Source organism: Eumetopias jubatus, unplaced genomic scaffold (assembly GCF_037043125.1).
Source record: "Eumetopias jubatus isolate StellerSeaLion01/CBP00866 unplaced genomic scaffold, mEumJub1_p1.0 scaffold_1, whole genome shotgun sequence".
Lineage (NCBI taxonomy): Eukaryota > Metazoa > Chordata > Mammalia > Carnivora > Otariidae > Eumetopias > Eumetopias jubatus.
Window position 1 is genome coordinate 81,040,750 of NW_028274807.1, and position 13,691 is coordinate 81,054,440.

Sequence of the window (13,691 nt, forward strand, 5' to 3'; positions counted from 1 at the left end):
AGCTGGCATGGGTGAGGGGAAATCAGCACTTATACATTGTTGGAGGGAGTGTAAATTGGTACAATCTTTCTAGAAGGCATTTTGGCAAGATGTACAAAAAAAGCCTAAGAAGGCACATACCTTTTGACCCAGTAATTCCATGTATGAAATTTATCCAAGGGAAAGAATTGATCCACTTAAACACAAAGGCATACATAAAATGTGTGCAAGGATTTTATTCACTGAGGCACTCCATGGAATTTGAAAAATTGGAAGCAACCTAGATGTTTAATAAAAATGAATTTGTCAAATAAAGTATTTTATATACATAGGAAGCAATACCACTCAGTACCAAAAAGGATGCTATATACACAAACAGGCCAATGGGTCAGAAACATACATGAAATTTGATATATGCTAAATATCAAGTTAGTGAGGCAAAGACAGACTTTTTAATAAATGGCGTTTCGCTACCTGGAAAAAAGATACTGGGCCAGTTTTTTATACAGTACCCCAGGATAAGCATCAGCTGGATCCAAAACTTAAATGCACAAAATAAAACCATAAAATCACCAGAAGATCAAATCACTATGTTGTACACCTGAAAATAATGTAACATTGTGTGTCACCTATACTCAAATTTTTAAAAATTATTTTTAAAAATTACTAGAATAGAACCCCTTTATAATCTTATAGTGAAGACTTTTTTAAAAAATTTTTATTTCTTCTTTTTTAAAGATTTTATCCATTTATTTGACAGAGAGAGACACAGCAAGAGAGGGAACACAAGCAGGGGGAGTGGGAGAGGGAGAAGCAGGCTCCCCGCTGAGCAGGGAGCCCGATGCGGGGCTCGATCCCAGAACCCTGGGACCATGACCTGAGCCGAAGGCAGCCACTTAACAACTGAGCCACCCGGGTGCCCCAAAGACCTTTTTAATTGATTAAAAATCCAGAAATCATGAAATAAAAGACTGATAAGTACAGCTGTATAAAAGTCTTAAAATTCCTGTATGATAAAAGCATCATAATTAAAAAAAAAAAGTATATGACTAACTGGAGGAAAAGAAATCACAACTCATTTCACAAAGGGTCAATCACTATAATATATAATTTATTTCTGTGAATCAAGGACACCAATAACCAAATAGAAAAAATACCTGTTTTCAGGGTAAGAAACAAAAACAAAAACAGATTTAAGCACATGAAAGAATGTTCAACTTCGTTAATAAGAAAGTGTAAATTGTAGTAGCAATGATATACCCATTTTTCACCTATCAGATTTGTACATATCCAAAATACACTGATGGGAGGAAGTTGTAGGGAAATAGGCGTCCTCCTACAATGCTGTAGGAATACAAAATGGTATACCCCTATGAAGTCCAATTTGGCATTTGCTATTAATGATATTAATATACTTACCCCTTGATTCATCAATCTCACCTTCAGAATTTTTCCTGCAAATATATTAGCACACATACAAAAATTACATTTGCATGTATTAGAGTATTGTTTGTAATACTGAAAGTTTGAAAATAACCACAATGCCCAACTATATGAAATTGGTTAGATATTATGATCCATCTATACCATGTTATACCAGGAAACTCTCTATGTAGTGATAAGAAAAAGTCTCCACTGTATACTATTAGGTTTTTGGGGGTTTTTTTAGGTGCCTGATAATATATATATAGTGTGCTAACTTCTGTGTAAGAAAGGATGGGGCATACATAATTGCATTTGCTTGTATTTTCAAAAAAGAACATTATAACTATTAAAAGCGGTGACCTGTGGGAATGGAAATCAGAAAACCAGGTGAAATAGGGGATGAGGATTAAGGAGTGCACTTGTTAGTGATGAGCACCGGGTAATGTATGGAATTGTAGAATCACTCTATTGTACACCTGAAAGTAATAAAACCCTGTCTGTTTAAAAAAAAGAAAGAAAGAAAACCAGGTGAAGCAGGACATGCATGGAAGCAAGAATTCTCAATGTCTACTTTTTTTTCTAAGATTTTATTTATTTATTTGACAGAGAGAGAGCATAAGCCGGGGCATCGGCAGGCAGAGGCAGAGGGAGAAGCAGACTTTCCACCTAGCGGGGAGCCTGATGAGGAGGACCTTGGGATCATGACCCAAGCTGAAGGCAGACACTTAACAACTGAGCCACCCAGGCACCCCACAATATCTACTTTTTTATATTGTTTTGATTTTTGAACTATTTTTGAACTAAGGTATTGTCTATTTTATTTTTTATTAAAAAAATTTTTTTATTAAGTGATCTCTCTGCCCAACATGGGCCCGAGATCAAAAGTCACATGCTCTAGCGACTGAGCAAGGCAGGCACACCAAGTACTGTCTATTTTTAAAATAAACTTAATTTAATCTATGATGGTTCAGATTCATTTGTGTTGACATGAGAGATTTTCAAAATGGATTTGGTGCATAAAGTAGATCACAGAAATATATATAGAAGAATTTTGTCTTTAAAAAAATCATATCTATATGGCCATTTTCTTCTATATATCGGGAAACAGGAAAACCTAGAAAGATACATTCTAAAATATTAATAGTGGTTATCTCCAGTTAGGAGGATTTAGGGTTATCTAATTTTAATTATTTTTCTTTTTATCTATATTTTTTAACTTTTGTACAATGACCTTGTTTTATTTCTATAATCACAAAATAAAGAGAAAAACACTTGCTTTAAACAAGCCTCAAGGGAAAATAAATAACCCAGGAAAAATTTGCGAAATGACCAAAAACTTAACATCCTGAATATTTAAAGAATTCTCTCAAAAAAAAAAAAAAAGAATGCTGCGGAAAAAATTCACATGAGGAACCACAGGACAAAGAAATGTTTGTATACTTATACAATGTATTACTAGAAAGCAATAAAGTAATACTGAACACTGCCAAATGACAAGGATAATCGTTACATAGTAAGAAGGAAGAGCAGGTTGGCAAACAGTGTTATTTTCATAAAAATATATTTATACTAGACTTACAGACTTTACTGGGTGCGTGTATTTGGGTACAGATACGAATACGTGCATAGAATAAAGTCTGTAAGAATAGGCTCTGAAAGGTAAACAGGTATGATATCTGAATGGTAGGAAGACAGGTGCTTACTTTTCTTCTTGTCTTAACTTTCATTTCACTGCAATGAAATGGTTATTTGTATAATATAAAATAAAAGGAAATACTATTTGTAATATTGCCTTGTGAAAGATTTAGCCACAAGTAAATTCATCACATTGCATGTAATAAGGAAAAACTTAAAACAACTTAAGTATGCAAAAATAGGCTTTAAAGGTAACAGGGAGGGGCGCCTGGGTGGCTCAGTCGTTGTTAAGCGTCTGCCTTCGGCTCAGGTCATGGTCTCAGGGTCCTGGGATGGAGCCCCGCATCGGGCTCCCTGCTTACCAGGGAGACTGCTTCTCCCTCTCCCTCTGCCTGATGCTCCCCCTGCTTGTGCTCGCTCGCTCTCTGTCAAATACATGAATAAAATCTTAAAAAAATAAAAATAAATAAAGGTAACAGGGAGTCTGTGGAATATTTTCAATCACAAATCACTGTTACAGAAAAATATTTATTAATGTGAAAGATGCACAGTATGTAAAGAAATATATAGCATATGTATATAAACCAGCATATACTAGATAACTCCACTAAAAAATTAAAATGTATATGCTTAGAAGAATTGGGGGAGGATACACACCAAGGTATTTGTTAACTGTGGTTACCCCTGAGTAGTGGAATTATAGGTATTTTTTGCTTTATTTTTTTGGACGTTCAAGGTTTTTTCAGTGCTCTACAATAAACAATCCCTTCTAAAATGAGAAAAAATAAAGCACTAACAAACTTTTTAATGCTTAAAAAAATAATGCTTTAAAAGACAAATTCTAGGGGTGCCTGGGTGGCTCAGGTGTTTAAGCGTCTGCCTTCTGCTCAGGTCATGATCCCGGGGTCCTGGGATGGAGCCCCGCATCGGGCTCCCTGCTCAGTGGGCAGCCTGCTTCTCCCTCTCCCTCTCCCCCTGCTTATTCTCTCTCTCTCTCTCATTCTCTACCCCTGTGTTTCAAATGAATAAATAAAATCTTAAAAAAAAAGACAAATTCTAAACTATCTAAAAAATGTCACCCCTCCAAAAGGAGAGGGGCAGTTAAAGCTGCAAACCTGCTGGGTTGGGAGGTGGCTGGCGGGCTGTAAGGTGAGTGACATGACCAGGGCACGAAGGTCATCTGCGAGGGGCTGCTCCTGGCCCAGGCCCTCCTTTGGCTGCTTCTGCTACCGCCTTCCTGGCCATCCTAGAGTAATTGCTGAGCCCCTCAAGAGGAAGGAGAGGCTTGTGGGGGGAGGTGGGCTCTCTCGGATGGCCCCCCTCCAGAAAGGCCAAGGCAGAGAGGCGGGCTCTGAGGCCCCTGGGCAGCCCCCTGAGCCCTTCATGTCTCCTGAGAGTTTACCACAACATTCTCTTCACTGGACTCCTGCCCTCAGTCCCTGCCCTGTCCAATCTATCTTCCAAGCCCCTGCCACCCTTCTGAAAATATAGCTAATTATTTTATTCCCGAAACCAAAACATTTTATCCCAAGTCAGTAGTTCTCAAACTTTCCCGCTGAAGTACGCCAACAGCAGACGGAAAGCAATGCCTTCAGTGCCCCCAGGGGACCGCGCAGCCTGAAGCCCCTGCCAGCACACCCAACCGCTCTTTGAAGCCTTCTGTTTCCTCTTAAAAACTCTTGAGAATTGCACATTCTATTCCATGATGTATCTGAATTTCCTTTAATATGAAGATGCCTAAAATTATTCACCTCAAGGAGAATCGGCGCTCCTGAAAGAGATATTGTGTTTATCTGGAGGCTCAGGGGTCCTCCTTGGAGATGTACCTGTAGCCTAAAATCCAAACTCCCAACAGGCAAGGCCCCTGACAATTCGGCCCTTACCCGCCTTTCTGCCTCCTTCCCACTGCTCCGGCACACGCTCCCCAGTCACTGGGCCACCTGGATTCCCGTCACTTCCCGATATTCCAGCTTCTTCCCGGCCTCTGTGTTCCTGCTCAGACGCTGGCTTCCCGTGCACCCCACTCTGACAGTCCCCCCAAAGGCCTCAAGGGGACACGAACGCCACCTTCCACATTAAACTCTGACGGCTCCTGCCCGGTGTGCTCCTGACAGATACACAGGGCAGATCACGCGTTGCCCTGAAAACAGCCTGTGCTTTGGAACCTCCAGCTCTTGACACGAGACGAAGCACCTAATTCCTCTTCGATCCCATTTGTAAAATGGGGAATAATCGCGCTTCTCTCGCAGGGCTGTTACAGGGATAAAATCCCATTTGGACAACAATGTAGGACCCAGCACATGCTCCCTTCCCCTCCTCCCAACTCCTCCAGCATGTTATTTGCACCACTCGTGGGAAGAACATACGTTTCGCAGTCATTCTTTTGTATAATGGTTTCTTTCCCCCCAGATAGATCAATGGCTCCCAACGTCCCAAAGAAGCTTCTTGTATTACCCCCTTGATCTCACGGCTTGAAAGATTTTGGTTATGAAACCAAACACATTTATGGAATAGCAGCCGGCTTGTCTAAGTTCTCTATCCCATTAAGCTTTTTTGAATAGAGAGAGCGGTCCCAGCCTTTCCTCTCCTGCCTAACTTTAGGGACCGGGACTTGGGAGCCACCCACGGAGACCATAAACACCTTGAGACTACAGCTCGGTCTTCACACTTCTCACGGCACCTTACTCAGCGCCTCGCACTTAGAACACACCTAGTAACTGCTTGTGGCATAAACAAGAAGTTTCACACAGATGATGGGGGCACGGGGGGGGAGCCCTCGAAATTAGCCGGTTGGTGTGCAGAAAGGGGTCATTGTTATAGGAGGCAGAGCTGGAGGCCAGCCCTTCTCCCCCTAGCCCCCCGGAGCAGCACCCCCAATTATACCAGCTGGCCTCCAACTTCAGTGTGTGAGCCGATTAAAAAGCGCCCTCTCTTCAGTGTCTGGAAACTCCTGCAAGGAAAGTTTGCTGCCCAAAGTTGGCTTTTGACTAGAGTCTTAATAAGAGGCCTCAGCAGGCGACAGCTAGAGAGACAATGTCACTTAGAAGAGCAGCTTGAAGCGGCAGTTAGGAGAAGAATTATTTTAATGAATACGTTTCCTTTCAATTGTATGGGAATATCAAGATCCCATTAGAATAGGGAAGCAATTAGAACTAATAAAGATGAATGCACAGTGCTCCGTGCGTGCGGAATAACAAGCAGCCAACAAAGGGACTCCGGAGAGCCTGCTCTAATCCAAACGAACCGGCGGCCCGCGGAGGGGAAACGGCTCTGTTCAGCTGCTCAAAGCCCGTGGGTCCCACGCATTCTGATCACGGCCAGCGAATGGTGTGAGTTGGGCCTCGGCGCTGGATGTTGAGGGCCCCCGCCTGGGTCCTGGCCTGGCCCCTCAGGGATAGAGATGGGCTGTTGGCAGCCCCTTGGCGACGGCCATTCAGACTAGGGCCCTGGCTCGCAGCCAGCCTCACGCCTGCCCCTCGCACTGGGTCTCATTGTGTCCAGGTGGCAAATGCCTTCTCGCCAACTCTCCTTCGAGGTTTAGAGAGGGGGTGGGACGGTGGAGGAGGGAGAAGGGGGCCCTGTGCACGCCATCCTCCTCCCCCATCTCTCCCCTCCCCCGCTGGTCAGGCTCTGCTCCTCCTCTGCACTGGGTGTTAGGTTACAGATACTGGTGGGTCACAGGCAGCCTAACACAGAAGCACTGTTGCTTACACAATTGCTCTTCAAACAGTAACAAACAATCTTCATTACCCAAGTCAGGTCGAATCATCCGCCCAGCCATCCTGCCTCAATCCCAGCCGCTCCTCCAGGACCCACGGCTTCACGCTCTGCCCATTCCGCTGTAACAGAATTGAGCTTGAGCTCCTTCCACGCCCCCACCCCCCCACCCCCCCGCCTGGCTCAGGAATACGGGACAAAGCTCTTCCTCTGATCCCTTCTTTGAGCCGGATCAGCTTGCATGGCTGTCAAAACTGTCGGAAGAAATAGCAAGGGCACAAGCACCTGTGCAGACTGGGACTCACTCAAATCTGGGGTGACATGTTACTCAGCATCTCTGTGAAGAAGGCACTCAAGAGTTTGGAGGACTCTATTGCCAAGTTTAGAAGGAATCCAACAAGATAACCCTGGCTCCCCACCAAAGCGTTCACTGGCCTTAGAAGGAGTGTCAGGACTTGACATTTCTTTATTTAATCTTTTTTGGCCAGACGGTTTTTTCAACCAGGAATGTGTAAACTCGTTCCAAAACGTCTGCATGAGAGACGAGTCACACTCATTACTGAGATTTTTCTACCACTTATCCTTTAAAAAAAAAAAAGTCTGTAACATTTTGTATTTCTTAATGTAGAGCACTTTAAAAGTATGTTTGCATTTATAATCTTTCTCAAAATAATTCTGTGGGGACAGGCCAGGCAAGGAGGCCTACAGATGTGGAAACAGTAGCCCAAAGAGGTTGAGTGTCCTGGGCAAGGTCACCAAATGAGTGGGTGAGGAGGGACACCAGCGCTCAGGACTTCTGACCTAGTTCAGGCTTTGTTCTGGGACACACCTCTTCTACACCCACAAAGTGCTGGACATTTCCAGGATAATTCATCCCGCAATTCTGCCTTTCCAGTGTAATTCCCTTATCCCTTTCTGCAGACTAAAAGGGGCTAAGCACTGTGGGCTTTCAAAGAAAGATCCACCCTCAGGAAGGTTTCAAGCAATAGTTATCAAAGTGTTTGTTTTGCTGCTTCGCTCCCCAGACAAAGAGGTATGCATTGCCTCCCTTCTAATAGCTTACGTAAGGGTTGTTTACAAAGTCTGCTGGTCCTGTATAAGGTAGGCACGATCAGAACGGTAAAAATGATTGTCTAGGTCCCTTCCGGTAGAACACTGTAGCATCCAGGGATTGGCAAATGGTAAAAACAAAGCCATTCACCTTTCATGCCGCCCCCCCACCTCTTATACCCAAAGGCTTATTCATTTAGTATTTTAATTTTAAAATAATTTTGAGGTATAATTTACATATTGTGAGATGCATAGATATTAAGGGTACAGTTTGACACGTTTTGACAAATACCTACACCCAAATCAAGACACAGAACATTTCCCTCACTCCCAGAAAGTTCCTGCATACCCCTTTCCAGTCAACCCCACTCCAGACCGCCACTGTTCTAATTTCTATCACCATAGATTAGTTTAACCTGTCTTGAACATCCAAGTAAATGGAATCCTATTGTATGTAACCTTTTGTATCTTTCTTCTTTCACTTAACATAATGTCCGCCAGACTCATCCATGTTGTATCAGTAGTTCCTTTTTTTTTTTGATGTGTACTATTACATTATTCATTCAGTTTTTAAAATCCAGTCATATTACTGCAAATTTTTCCCTCAAAATTCTTTCCATTCAGTGTATCTCCTATATGCTCATTCCCATGCATCTATCTCCTACATATCTTCTTGGCAATGCTTGGATTGAGAGAATACGTAAATGAACTCTTTTATCTCTAGCACAGTCCTTCTAGGTAGGAGTGGTTCTCTCTACCTTCAGGAGAAACAGATAACCAGGCAGTCCAGCATGAGTACGTGAAGACAGTCATGAGTACAGTCTTCAGAAGAGAGAGCTCTAGGTTCTCGTCTCCAGTCCAGCTCTTAACAGATGATTGGTTTGAGACAGGTGATTTCTGTGACTATTTTCCCATTGGTAAAATGAGGGTAAAAATACCTTCTTCATAGGGATTTGTGAGGATGAAATTATATTGTACACAGAATGTTTGGCACAATGAAAACTAGTAACAGCCTCAAGCTAGACCGTAATAAACATCCTTCTGCTTCATTCACACACTTGCAGTTTTTCTAAGTCAGATACTATAAGTGAGTATACATTTTCAGAAGTTTTTAAAGTGAAGAGCTCATGATTACATCTAGAAAAATCTGACTGTCAGATATTTACTTAAATGTTATTTCCTGTCAAAAAAAAACCTTTCGTCATTTATTCAGTGACAATTATATACTGAGTGCTGACTCTGAGGGGTTCTTCAAGAGTTAAAGACATAGCCTTAGCTTTTAGGATGTTTGGTTTTGGAGGGTAATAAGATAAGCACAAAAATAATTATAATACAAAGCAGAGTATGGACAATAATAATAATTAACATCTATTAATATCGTGGTTAAGAGCATGGTCTTTTGAGTCATACTATATGGTTCAAATCTCAGTCGTGATGTTGAGGAAGTTACTTAACCTCTTTCTGTGTTACTTCACTTATAAGATGGGAATAATAATACCACTTATCTAGCAGGGCTGTTATGACTAGATGAGTTAATACATGTAAACACTTAGCACAGTATCAGCACATTAAAAATATGCAATAAATAATAGCTAACATTTATTGAACACTCAATATGTGCTGAGCACTGCGTTAAATACTTTATATGCATTACTTCACATAATCTCCATAATGTTGTTACTGCTATTATATCCATTTTACTGATAAGGTAACTGAGGGGCAGGGAACTTAGGTAACTTGCCCAAGATTACATAGCTAGCAAATAGCAAATGCCATAGGAAAGACAGATCTATAAAATGGGGATGATGATAACAGTACCTCAATGAGAATTAAACAAACTAATATTCGAAAAGTGGTTAGAACAGAGCCTAGGATATAATAAGGTCTATATAAGTGAATGCTAAATAAATGTAAATTGCTATGGTGATTCAGAGATAGCAGTAAATAACTTCCATGCATGGAGATTAAGGAAGGCTTTGGAACGGTGACATTTAAGCTGAGTCCTGAAATAAGAGAGAGCGAGAGGGAGGGAGGGAGGAAGGAAGGAAGGGAAGGAGGGAGGAAGGGAGGGAGGAAGGAAGGAAGGAAGGGAAGGAGGGAGGGAGGGAGGGAGGAAAAAGGAGGGTGGGAGGGAAAGTGAGGAGAGAGGAAAGAACTGGGGGTATGCAAAAAGATAAAAAGTAATGGAAGTAGTTAAGTTTGCTTAGGTCAAAGAATCTCCCCTTTCCTCCAATCGGCCAATATTTCTGTCAGCTGTATTTTCCTTTCACCCCTGTAGAATCTGCTATCCTTGCCCCCTCATCCTACATTTTACAATATTTATGGAGAGCCTGTAGGTGCCAGGCACTGTTCTAGGCGCTGGGGATACACCAATGAACAAGACAAACCAAGTCTCAGTTCCTATTCTGCACTATAAAAAGACTCCAAAATCGATTCCTAGCTTCTGGTCGTCCCTACTTCCAAACCATCCCTCACACCGCCACCAGAGAGACTGTAAAGAGAGAGATCCGGTCCGGACACTCCCTTGCTTAAACTCCCAGTAGTAGTTTCCCATCATGTTTAGAATAAATTTCAATCTCCCTAGTATCCTGTGCAAAGTTCTTCCCTGATTGGCCCTCACAGCCCTATCTCCCAGCCTTCACCTCCCTGCACTCTGCACTCGGGCCAGTAAAATCACTCAAAATCCTAGATACACTTAAAATAAGCACTTGCTGAAAAGACGTGGCTAGAACGCCAACCCTATTTCAACGTTGTCCATGGAAACATTTCCCATTCTGCATGCCCTGGACGAGAAAGCCCTGATTACCTTCCCCCAACTCTGGAGCCTAAAAGGCAGCGCTGAGGGTACACCTCCCACCGCCCGGGCGTGCAAACCCAAACCCGTAGGGAGCCGGAAGGGGCGGGGCTTGGCGCGGCCCCGGGGCCACCATCTTGGCTGAGCTGGCCGGAAGTGGCCCGGCGAACCGGCGCGCGGGCGCACACTGAGGCTGCGCCGGGGCGGCGCGCAAATCTTCGGCGCCGGAGGCGTTGCGGCAAGGGTCCCGAGACTTCTGCAGTGCAGCCCAGCGTCCCGAAAGCCCCCTCTGACCTCTCTCCTTTTCCTCCTCCCGCTGCCCCAGGCTCTGTCTCCCCCCTCCGCCGGGGTTTGCGCAGCGGCTTGCACACCCCTTGGCCTTGTACGCGCTCTGCACCTGCCTGCCCGAAACATGTTGCTGAAACCCGAGAACGGGGCTCTCCCCATCCCTCAGGCCGAGAGGGAGAAGGATGGCGGCCGTGACGGTGAGACTCAGGCCCTGACCGCTTCTCAGAAAGAGGTCCCGAGCCCCCTCCTGCGAGAGACCCCCAAGGAGGATCTTGGCGCCCGGAGGGAGGAGGGGGCTGCGGACTCCGCCCTCACCCCAAAAGGCGCAAGGACCTTGGCAGCCAAAGCCTTGGCCCGGCGCAGGGCCTACCGCCGTCTGGATCGGACGGTGGCCGAGCTGGTGCAGTTCCTGCTGGTGAAGGACAAGAAGAAGAGTCCCATCACTCGCTCCGAGATGGTGAAATACGTAATCGGAGACTTGAAGGATCTGTTCCCTGAGATCATCGCAAGGGCCGCAGAGCATCTGCGGTATGTCTTTGGTTTCGAGCTGAAACGGTTTGGCCGCAAGCACCACACTTACATCCTGATCAACAAACTAAAACCTCTTGAGGAGGAGGAGGAGGAGGAGGAGGATCTGGGAGGAGATGGCCCCAGATTGGGTCTCTTAATAATGATCTTGGGCCTTATCTACATGAAAGGTAATAGTGCCAGGGAGACACAGGTCTGGGAGATGCTACGTCGTTTGGGGGTACGCCCCTCAAAGTATCACTTCCTCTTCGGGTACCCGAAGAGGCTTATTATGGAAGATTTTGTGCAGCAGCGATACCTCAGTTACAGGCAGGTGCCTCACACCAATCCGCCGGAATGTGAATTCTCTTGGGGTCCCCGGAGCAACCTGGAAATCAGCAAGATGAAAGTCCTGGGGTTCGTGGCCAAACTCCATAAGAAAGAACCCCAGCACTGGCCAGTGCAGTACCGTGAGGCCCTGGCAGATGAGGCTGACAGGGCCAGAGCCAAGGCCAGAGCTGAGGCCAGTATGAGAGCTAGGGCTAGGGCCAGGGCCAGGGCCAGGGCCAGTGATAGGGCTGGTATCTGCCCCTGATGAGGGCTGGTGGAAAGGTGGCCAGCGGGGTCCTCGTGGTTATGAAAAAGCTACTGTCGGAGTCATAAGTAGTATCGTTGGGGGTAGGTCGTTAATTAGAAGTTGTATTTGTGTAACTAGGATTTAGGTTTTGTATCTTGCTGTGTTTTGTTACATTTTACATACTGTTAAATTGATATTTATAAATGAGATTGGTCTACTTTTTCCTGTAGGATTTTGTTGTGGTTTGGCAGGTTTTGTAAAATGGATGGAAAACTTTACATTTTGTTTTGTGATCTTGAACAAATGACGCAGCATTGTAATGCCGTACATTAATGGTTTCAAGGAACTCAGCAGTGTGATCATCTGGTACCACGAAAACAAATAGCTGATTGGTGGCTAGCTTCCCAGTGCTTTTTGTCTATATTGTATAAAGAAAAAGACTGACCTGTACCTCTATTTGTTAGCTATTATAGTATCTAGAGAAAAATGAAAATACAGTAAATTAGAACTATACCCTGGTACACTTAATAAATTAAACATTTGATGAGCATCTTCTTTTGTGTGGTGTTTGGGGCATTTGGGGATAGAATGCTGAACAAGATAAAGGTCCTACATTTTGGAACTGGAGATTAAGAAAATAAACCAGAAATTACAGAACAGTGAGTTGAAGGCTGCAGAGGGACCCCTAACCCAGCTGGGCTGATTGGGTGAGGCTTGCCTGAAATTACCTTCAGTCGGACTTTGGGGGTTGAGGGGGAAGGATGGGGCATGTGGAGGGGAGGGAAAGGAAAAGCAGAAGTTAGGGGTGGGAGATGGTATTGGGAATAACTGAAGGGCACAGGTGCCCCTCAATAACATGGGAAGAAGACTTGATTCATGATGGAGCTGGAAAACACCCTACCTTTGCCAGGGCTCTTTTTCCAGAACAACTCATTTCAGTGCATAGTGATGGTGACTGTTAGTGTTGTGGTCCCCTCCATCTCCGTTCTCTCAACAGCTCTCTATCAAAGCTGTCACAAACCAAATACTGTAACAATTCAGGAACGGTGTGTCCTGTGGGTGGAGGGTACATGTGATGCGGTGTGTCCTGTGGGTGGAGGGTACATGTGATGTCCCCTACTATCGAGAAGTTCCATTTCAAGATTTCTCCCCTGGCACTAGGCAGCCTAGGGCCCTCATCCCTGTTTCTACGTGCTGTTTTCCACCTGCCACCTCCCGTTTGGAGGAGACTAGTAAGGCATTGCTCACATTCTTAACTAGCCATGAAGGATCATCCACATGAGCTGCTCAGGCCTCTGCAATGCCTGCCACTTTCACTCTGGGGATACATCCTATGGAAAAGATACAGAGAATAATAGGGAAAGTGGTAACCAAACCAGAGATGGGTGTAGAGGGGACTGTGAAGCTACCCCCAACCCCGCAGCTGCCATATACGGAAGAGCCGCTTTTCTACACTTTACTGCCAGTTTTTTCCTGCTTTCAGCTGTGTTCAAATAACATTTCTGACTATGTTAAGGTTGGTGTGGAATACAAATAAATACTTTGGGACACAGGCCCAGGGATCCAGCAAACTAGACTGAGATCGAAACTATAAGCTTATGGGCAAAAACGTTCACCAATGAATGAAAAGATGACTTCTGGGCAGTTCATAGTTCATTAAACAAACAAATACTGAGTGTTCACTATATGCCAAGGACTTTGCTGGGTTCCAAAGATTAA

The 13,691-nt window shown here is 44.3% G+C and overlaps 1 protein-coding gene across 1 annotated transcript; it reads left to right on the forward strand.

Moving 5' to 3' along the window:
- Window positions 1-10,769: 10,769 nt before the first annotated feature.
- Window positions 10,770-12,524, forward strand: MAGEF1 (MAGE family member F1). Its single transcript, XM_028101177.2, has one exon. The coding sequence runs from the start codon at window positions 11,013-11,015 to the stop codon at window positions 11,988-11,990; it is 978 nt and encodes a 325-aa protein (XP_027956978.1). The 5' UTR covers window positions 10,770-11,012; the 3' UTR covers window positions 11,991-12,524.
- The last annotated feature ends 1,167 nt before the right edge of the window (window positions 12,525-13,691 follow it).